Source organism: Simochromis diagramma, unplaced genomic scaffold (assembly GCF_900408965.1).
Source record: "Simochromis diagramma unplaced genomic scaffold, fSimDia1.1 OVJJ01000323.1, whole genome shotgun sequence".
Taxonomy (NCBI): Eukaryota; Metazoa; Chordata; class Actinopteri; order Cichliformes; family Cichlidae; genus Simochromis; species Simochromis diagramma.
Window position 1 is genome coordinate 643981 of NW_024386770.1, and position 9577 is coordinate 653557.

The window sequence follows — 9577 nt, forward strand, 5'->3', positions numbered from 1 at the left end:
AAATCATCCCTTTGGATTTCAGTAACTTTAGGTAAATTTAGTCCTAAGAAGAAGTGATGCATACCTTGTTCCAATGTTGATTTAAACTGGGAGGTATATAACTGCTTATAAAAAGTTTTAAAAGTATCATTAATAATTAAATATTTAGGTAAACCAGATGAGTCTCTAACCCTTATTATGAAGAAGATTGGCCAGATAGCGGTTAGGTTTATTAGCAAACTCATATAACCTCTGCCTCATGAAGAAAAGAGATTTCTCAGCCTTTCTTGTCAATAGTGCCTCCAAAGCTGTTTTAACCACCTGAATTTCATTCCTTAATTGCTCTGAAGGTGATTCATTATGTTTAGCTTGCAGTTTGTGCAATTCCAGTTCTAATTTGTTCCATCTGATTTTTCCGCTTCAGGCCTGCTGAATATGATATAATCAGTCCACGGGTGTAAGCCTTCAGAGTGTCCCAAAGCAGGCCTGGAGAAAATTCAGGGGTTGCATTAACCTTTAAAAAATGTTCAAGCTGATCATTTAAAAATATTTCGAATTTTGGGTCATGAATCAAAAAATTGTTAAATCTCCAGGTATGAGACCGAGGGACAGGATTTAGATCACTTAGCTGAACAAAAACCGGCGCATGATCTGATATAATAATATCGCCTATTGTACATCTCAAAATGTTTCCCAGTGATCGTTTGGGGGTGAAAACGAGATCGATTCTACTACTTGTTCTATGAACACCGGAAAAAAAAGTAAATTCTTTATCGTTAGGATGAAGAGTCCGCCAGGTATCAACCAGATCAAGTTCGTTACAAGTATCTAAAAGTGCTTTGGCCCTTGTAGACATTTAAATTTGTTTAGGAGGGGATCTGTCCTTCGTTGTAGAAAAATAACAGTTAAAATCACCGGCTATCACAGAATTATCACAAACCCAATCAGAAAAGGAAGAGAAAGTATGAGCAATAAAGTCGTTAGACTGTACTGGTGGAAAGTAAATATTCAGAAATGACACCGCCTGACCACCTAGGCTGCCCTTTAAGGAAACATATCTACCAGACTTATCACAAATTGTTTGGTCAACTGTCAGCGGTAGGTGTTTATGTATTAAAATGGCTGCACCGTGGCTCTTACTCGTAAAGGAGGAACTAAAAACTTGACCGACCCAATCACGTTTCAGTTTTAGTTGCTCCTGAGGAGACAGGTGAGTTTTTTGCAACAAGGCAACATGGACATTCTCCCTCTTAAGAAAACTCAATATTTTTTTTCCGTTTAATAGGGTTATGTATACCTCCTACATTCCAGGAACAAACATTTAACACTGAATTATCACTTATCATACAATATTTGAAATAAGCATGGACCCACGCTCAGGTGACCAAAGCATAGCTGATATGTAGGGCTCCCAAACACTGCTCTACAACACCAGTGGCAAGTAAAATACACATAGAAAAACAAACGTCCTGCTTTGCTAACAATTAACAAAAAACTATTTACAAGAAACAGAACCGTCAAGAAACCAGAGAGTATGGAGGTCAGACAAAGGTCTCCAACGCCCAGCGGGGGGCGCAAGAAAACTTTCCAACTTGGACATAGAAAGATGCTGGACCAGAGTACGATCCTTTTCTTAATCAGTAACGTGAAATAGCTGCCCGCCCGCAGCCAAAACAAGGATTTGGATTATAAATGGCTAAATAAAATAGTCTATATGTATAGGGTTATTATCTCTGTGCAGACCCGAAAAGAAAAAAAGAAAACAAACAGAAAAAAATAACAATAATAATAAACAGGGGGGGAAAAAAGTAAAAAGAAAGGAGGAGACGAGGGATTGGCGAATACCTCACGTATGGGACAAGAGCACAGATCAACAGTCCGCTGGAGCCACTGAGGATGAGCGCGGTCCCGCCCCTTGAGGCACGTTATCCAGGTAAGCTGAGACTGCTTCTGGAGTTCTAAAAGATTTCTCCTGGCCATCGATCTTGATCCTAAGGACAGCCGGGTACATCATGGCGAAGGGGACACCCATCTGCCTGAGGCGTTGTTTGACATGGTAGAATCCCTGGCGCTTCTTCAGAACAGCGGCGGAGAAGTCCTCGAATATCATAATAGGAATGCCATTATGAAATAAGAACGGCTTCCTCCTAGCCGCTTGCATGATCCGTGCTTTATACTGGAAGTTGTGGAGCTTTATGATGACCGCGCGGGGCCGCTGGGCACTGGAAGGGAGGCGTGCAAGCACCCGGTAGCAGCGATCAATTTTAACAGCGCCGCCCTTGAAACTCACAGCCACCAACTCCGGTAACCACATTTTGAAAAAAGACACAGGGTTGGTACCTTCACTGCCTTCCGGTAGCCCAATAACACGTATGTTACACCGTCGGCTCCTGTTCTCCAAGTCATCAATCTTATCCAAAGCGGCCTCCAGCTTAAGCTCCACTTCAGAAATCTTGGCGCCATATCCCGCTGTAACATCTTCCTGCGTTGATATACGCGCCTCTGCCTCCTTCATTTTAACATCCAATGCAGAGATGTTAGCTGCGCATGTTTCCAGTCTTTTCAGAACCGGGTCAATCTTCTTCTCAAAGGAGGCCTCCACAGACTTCAACACCTCCGCCGATATCCTCTCCACCAATTTGTCGGCGTCCATTTGGCCGAGAAGTGGGGACGACTGGGCCTCCGCCATTACCACTGCAGCATGATCGCTGAGCGGAGGGTGATTTTCTCTGGATTTGCCCAGTTTTGACCCAAGGTTGAGCTTCTTCTAGGTGCTTGGCATCGTACGAAGTTTAAAAGTCGAAATGAACAGAGACTTTAACCAAATAAGACATATATAAAGGCCTAAACAAATGCCAAGCTGAGCTGCGGGAGCAGGCGAGAAACACAGCTACTCCGCCATTGATGTCACGTGACCCCCCCTAATGTGTTCACTTGGTTAGCATCTGTTGAACCGTTCAGATTACTTGCCATTCTAAAACGCTCGAAACGTCTGATCCACTTCTCCCATTCTTGGGGCTTTGCGAAGTCGAACAGTTCCGGTGGCTTGATGGTGAAAGTTGCCGCCGGTAGAGCTGCTGCTTGCTCCGTCATGTTTGTTGCTAGCCGTTCGCCAAGCTGACGTTTTTTTCAATTTTCTCAGTTCACCGCTTAGAGCGAGTGCACTTCTGACACCATGTTGTGTTGGGCTCTTGAATAAAACTCCCCGCTCAAGCGAAAACGTGGAGCAACAACCATCTTTTATTTTAATTTACTCTCGTCTGATTACATGCCATCATTTCCTGACTAAAGGGTAAGTACTGCCGCCTAGTGGCCCATGATGTACATCAATATAGATTACACCACAACAGGTTTATGTTAAATGGTTATTTCTCTTCTACTTCCTTCTATTTATTTTTCCACAATTTATTTTCTTCTATCAATTCACTGCAACTGAGTTGTAATACTTATCTCTTTAATATTTAAGAAGCCTCACTTCTTCAAAGGGATAGAAAAGGTGATAGAGAGAAGTAAGGCAAAAGAGACAAGATAGGAGAGAGCAGAGAGGAGAGCTGGAAGGGGGGCGCCTGATCTGGCATCCCACACGTTCCCACCCGATTGGACTGTGTGTTCTACCTCCCCACTGCGTCCCAGAAAAGGGGAACAGAGCAGATGTGAGGAGTGCTGGAAATTTTTTCTTTTCGTTTTTTTTCTTTCATTCCTCAATTAAGTTGCACTACCACAAGGTTAGCTGCACCGCCCCCAGGGGGCTCTGAGACGGCCACATCAGTCAAGCTGCAAAATTTCTAATGTTAGGTTTTCTACCCTTTTGACACCCTCTAGTGAGGCAGGCCTACCACAGGTTGATCAATCATGGGCATGTTTCTCAGGGTTAGTTAACTGCCTTAGCTGCCCATGTGATGTCAGCCCTCTTTAACCTTTGCCAGCGACTGGTCCTCTCAGCAGTGTTAGCTAAATCTAGTCAGCCGATGCGCCTGTCCTCTGACTCCAGTCTCTCTAAGCAGTTTTGCTGTTGTACTGGCAACAAAGCCCCTGCACCCCACTTCCACTGGGCACACCTTGATCTTCCAGCCTCTGTCCTATAACTCAGCTCCCAAATTGGCATACTGCAGTTTCTTACGCTCAAATGCTTCCTCAATTGCATCCTCCTATGGTACCATCAGCTCAATGACATCAGCAAGTTTTGGGGAGGACAAGGTCTGGTAACAGAGTACTTGTTACTATCTCTGTGGGAAAATTTAGCCTCTGATCCAAGTCCACTGGCATCTGCCAATCCCTGGCAACCTTCAGTGGGCCCAGGTCTGGGGTTGAGGGGCTGGTCCTCGGCTTGTCCCCTCTCGGAAAAATGCTGATGGATACTGATGCTCCTCTTGGTTCGTGAAAGGTTGAGCATTGATGTATTTCCTCTTGCACTCAACTTTCTTGCCTAGACACCTAAGCCCTGGTTGTGTCTCCATGTGTATTTGCCTTGAGTAAGGCTCGTCCTACAACCAACCATTTTTCAGAGAAGAAATAGCTTCAGTGATACATTGAAATAACATTATCTACATGTTTAGTGGATGTCAACCTTTCATTTTAACTTAGGCTAAACTCTCCTGTTCACTATGTTATTGATAATCACTTACACTTTCCCACACAATTTAAAGCAAACTGTTTTTAACAACAGTGCATATGAAAAGCCAACTCTTCAGTTTATATAAAATACAAAAACGTGCAGTTTAGACTGACAGGCATTTATATTTATGCTGAACATGTTACAGTGGTGTGGATGTGAACCCTATGCTCAAGAAACTTTAAGGGAATTTTTGGTTAAAAAAAAGGAAAGGAAAAGAAGCACAGTAGTTCTTTTTTATTCACAACACAGGTCAATATTAGGTAATGTAGGTGGTTATGGCATCCTCTGGTTACACGAATCATTCTTTAATATGAAAATATGTAATATTTGGCTTTTGTAAACTGTTCTCACAATCACACATTAATGTTGTTGATGATTTAGACCTCAAAGTGTTTTAACTGGTGTTCACTGCTGTGAGTACAGCTATATGTCCATCATTTCACTGATGTAATTAAAAACTATGTACACATCACTGAAGACACATTCTGTACATGTTTTGCTCCCGTATCATTGTAAATGCCCTTTCCTCTGAAACAAGGCCACAATCTTCTGCCTAATCTCTTTAATCTGCAGCCCATAGATGACAGCATTGAGCGCCGGCAGGGCTACTTCACCCACAGTGCTCACCATCTTCCTGTGGTCGGAAAGATGAGGGAAACGGTGCAGGATGATGATGATGAAGGCTGAGAACATTAAGATGATGTACAGAGTGAGGTGGGTGGCACAGGTCTGCAGAGCCTTGCTATTTATTGTCTTGGTTTTGCTCCGCAAACACACAGTGGCAATTTTAATGTAGGTGAGAGTCACGCTGCCAATGGAGGAGCCCAGCAGGAGCACGCTGTAGCTCAGGCCAAACACGTGGTTGATGACGACATCCTCACAGGAGAGTTTGAAAAGGGAGGCGTTGTCGCAGTGCACGTTGTCTATGAATCTCCTGCAGCGTGACAGGCGGATCGTGAGACTGAGGAGGATCGACACCATGACAAACACCACCGCCCACGCTGCCACCGACAGCTTTACCACCATCCAGTTGGTCATTATGATGGTGTAGCGCAGCGGGTTGCAAATGGCCATGTATCGATCAAAAGTCATGGTCATGAGTATAGTCTGACTCACGCCTCCATAGAGATTAACACAGAAGGCCTGAACGACACAGACGATGTAATGAATGTATCGCTCCGAGTCAGACACATAAAGATCTCTGAGTATATGAGGAACCACTATGGTGGACCCAAACACTTCATTTACACTCATGTTGCAGAACAGCAAGTACATTGGCTGGTGCAGGCTCCTTTCCATAAAGATCAACACCACCAAGCCAATGTTAGCCACCATGATGAAAATGTACACGAGGAGGAGGAAGATAAAGGCAGCAATAGAGAACTTCGGGGTGACCTTTAAGCCCCCCAGGATCAGGATATCTGCATTTAAGCTCTGGTTGTCCATATTTTACTGTGAATATCCAGTAGTAAGTCCTAGTTTATCCTGTACATCCTGTAGTATTAACGACAAACACGACAGCAGCAATGCACAGACAATCAACAGCAATTTATCCAGCATCAGACAACAGAGGCGATCATATTTGTCACATTTAAAAGTTGAATAAAGATTACCAGACTCTTAAACTGGTCTCTTTCCACATCTGCATTATCAAGAAAGACATTTTGAAAGCGTCGCTCTGATAGTTTGGTTTCTAAAGTTCAGAGCTACTGGAACAAAAGCAGGAGACAGCAGACATCCATATTTCTCCCACCCTCCCATAAACCACCGTCCATGCCCAAACATGAAGAAAGTCCCAGACGCTTTTATGTGTTTCATCAGTAGTCATCAGCTGCAGCTTCACATGTTGGCAGGTCAACTGTTACTAAGCAACCTCCTCCCAAGACAGATCTGTTAAGACGATGAAGCACTGAACGATGTGTTTTATATGTGACACATATCCTTATTGATATATGGTTTTTGCCTCTGAAAGCTCAGATGTTCAGTCTTAATTAAAAGAGTTCACCAAAAGTATTGCATTAGAAAGTACAGCCATTTCTATACTCAGAGGTTTTTAGTGAAGATCAATGTAGATTCACTATTGGAGGGAAATCTTCCCAATGGGTTCGGGTGGGTCGCCTTTAAAATGTATGTTTCCATATGAGTTTCAGATGTTTATGTGAACAACCACCATCGTAACAGGAGATTTATGACAGGAAAGAAGAAGAAGGCGAACAGACACATTTCATCATCTTTAAAGAAATGTATTTTTTTCATGTATTATCGTAAATAAAATCTTTAGCAACCATCACTCATGTGTTTATGGGTAGTTTGGTTTTCCTAATGAATGTTATTGGGATTGTTAACCATGATAGTACAACTGCTATTTTTATTCTGATCACATAAACCTGTTTTGTAGAATGTTTCCAGGATCTTTTGTGACTAAAATTATTTTCTAAAAATTATCATTGAAAAAGCTTTTAGACAAATTGATATAACACTCCTTTTAAAAGCTGGCACATTCTGGCTCTTATACTAGAGAGCCCTCTCTTATTTCTCTGTGATGTACATACATTAGTGTGCTCTGTGGAGAGACTAGTAACCATCAGTGCACGATTTTTGGTTATTTGGCGTTGTACTGCAAGGGATAACCCTAAATAAAAATCCTGCAGTTAATCTCAGATGGATGCTACGTTTGTGTGTATGTTTTGCAATTTTATCACACTCACTTCTTTATCAGTGAAACAGTTTTCAGGTGTTCTTACATTAGGCACCTTTTCATCTTTTAATATCCACCAGGCTGCATGACAACTGATGCATGCATGTGACTGAAATACAACCTAATCCTAATCTCGAGGTATGGTCACCTGGTGGATGGGAACTATAATTATATTTAAATAAGCATATTTCTTCTTACTTAAATATTTATTTAGATGGCAAAATCTTTCTAAAGTGCAACAGCTTTGACAGGAATTGTTGTATCTCTTTTGACTGCACACCAGTCAAAAGAGATACAACTGAGTATAACGAGGAAGCGATGCAGAGTAATAAAGGGAATCCCAGTAAATAACATAATCATGCAGACAAAGAGGTAGGTGCTGCAGGTCTTTAACCCTTTAAAGCCGGTCGGAGCAGCACGCTCCGTTTTGCGCAACTATTTTTAAATCCCGGTAGCACTGCAACCACGTAAGTTAGCACAATAATTTTTTTTGCATATGAAACCGGAGGAGTTGTACTTACATCTTATGCCATCAGCTTGTCCTCGGTCACAGTTTCCTTCCACATATAGCTTTCCAAAAACTGCATAAAAAGCACTTGCAGCAACAAAAACATAATATTCCAGAAACACACTTTGCCGATCGATCAGCTGTTTGTTACCTGCCCGAAACCGGAAGTGACGTCATTTTGCGGAAATGTAGTTTTTTTTTTACCATCAGGGCCTCATGAGCCTATACTGGTGTTTTTAAAAGTTATGTTTGACTTTATGACTTTCTGTGTCATTTCTGGGATGCTTAGGACTCATATTGCACTGCTGGAAATAGTTTATTTTGATGCATATCCTGTTATTTTTGCAAATTTGCACTATAATATTCATTTTCGTTTTTCCTGCAGTGTATAAAAATTGGTGTATTTCAAAAAGAAAACTATGAAGACACTTAAAATAAATTTCCTGTGGTGGGAAACTATTTTGTGCAACTTTTTTGTATTTACAGTTTTGAGGGATACGCCTCTTAAATTTCTCTAACTACAAATATATGTTAAAAAAACAAAAATGATTTTCAATTTTTTTGTAGTTTATTGCACTTTTTTGCAATTTATGTAGTTACTATGCACTTAATGCAGACATACTATTACAATCTGGGCTATAATGGTTGTATTGATGTATAGCAACTTGAAATGCTCCCAAAAATGGCTCCACAGCATGTAAAAATATAATATAAGCTCTGGCGGACTTGGTTCTATGGTAGGTCTTAAAGGGTTAAGGCTTTACTGTTCAAAGACTTATTCTTGCTGGTCACACAGTCCACCGTAATCTGAGTATAGGCCAGCACTATTGTATAGAACCTGTGAACAGGATCACAGTGAAGGTGAGCCCATAGACATTGTTAATGACCACACTGTCACAGGACAGCTTAAACAATGAGGGTCACAAAAAGGGTTTGTGATCATGGTCCTGCATCGACTTAGCCGTGTGGTCAGTCCGAGCAGAACCCCGACCAAAACGAAGGCCACTCCCCAGGCCAGAACCGTCAGCTCGATCATCATTTTGTTGGTCATTATGGAAGCATATCGCAGAGGGTTACAGATGGCCACATATCTGTCAAAAGCCATAATCATTAGCACAGTGTGGGAAGTCGTGACATACATATGTGTGGTAAAAGCCTGAATAAGACACTCATGATAACTGGTGAGGCGCTCAGATGGAGGCAGCAGAATATCTGAAAGCAAACGGGGGCTCATGATAGATGATGATGAAGATTTTTGTCGATGAAAACCAGGACTACGATTCCGATATTGGGTGTCATAATAAGTATGTAGGAGAAAAGGAAAAGGAAAAAGAAAAAGATTGGATATTTGGAAACCTCTGAGACCTTTAATCCCTCCAGCTGCAGAGTAAAGCTGTTGAATGTGTAGTTTTCCATCAGAAAGTATCCAAATACTACTTATCTCTATGATCTTTGCTTTTATATGAAATATACTCATATGAACTCAGTTATCAAAGCCCTGTAGATCAGTCCAGCTACACAGTGACACCAAGCAGAATCCAAACCAAACCAGTGTGTGTGTGTGCGTGTGTGTGTGTGTGTGTGTGTGTGTGCGTGTGTGTGTGTGTGTGTGTGTGCGTGTGTGTGCGTGTGTGTGTGTGTGTGTGTGTGTGTGTGTGCGTGTGCGTGTGTGTGCGTGTGCGTGTGCGTGTGTGTGTGTGTGTGCGTGTGTGTGTGTGTGTGTGTGTGTGTGTGTGTGTGTGTAAAAATTCCCCTCTCACCCTTGCGGACGGTCTAT

At 42.1% G+C, this 9577-nt stretch overlaps 1 protein-coding gene and 1 pseudogene across 1 annotated transcript; both read right to left on the reverse strand.

The window, feature by feature from the left end:
* Positions 1–5101: 5101 nt before the first annotated feature.
* LOC120737777 (olfactory receptor 4E1-like) lies at positions 5102–6329 on the reverse strand. Its single transcript, XM_040038643.1, has one exon. The coding sequence runs from the start codon at positions 6038–6040 to the stop codon at positions 5102–5104; it is 939 nt and encodes a 312-aa protein (XP_039894577.1). The 5' UTR covers positions 6041–6329.
* A 1191-nt stretch (positions 6330–7520) lies between these two features.
* LOC120738008 lies at positions 7521–9216 on the reverse strand (annotated as a pseudogene).
* Between the last annotated feature and the right edge of the window lie 361 nt (positions 9217–9577).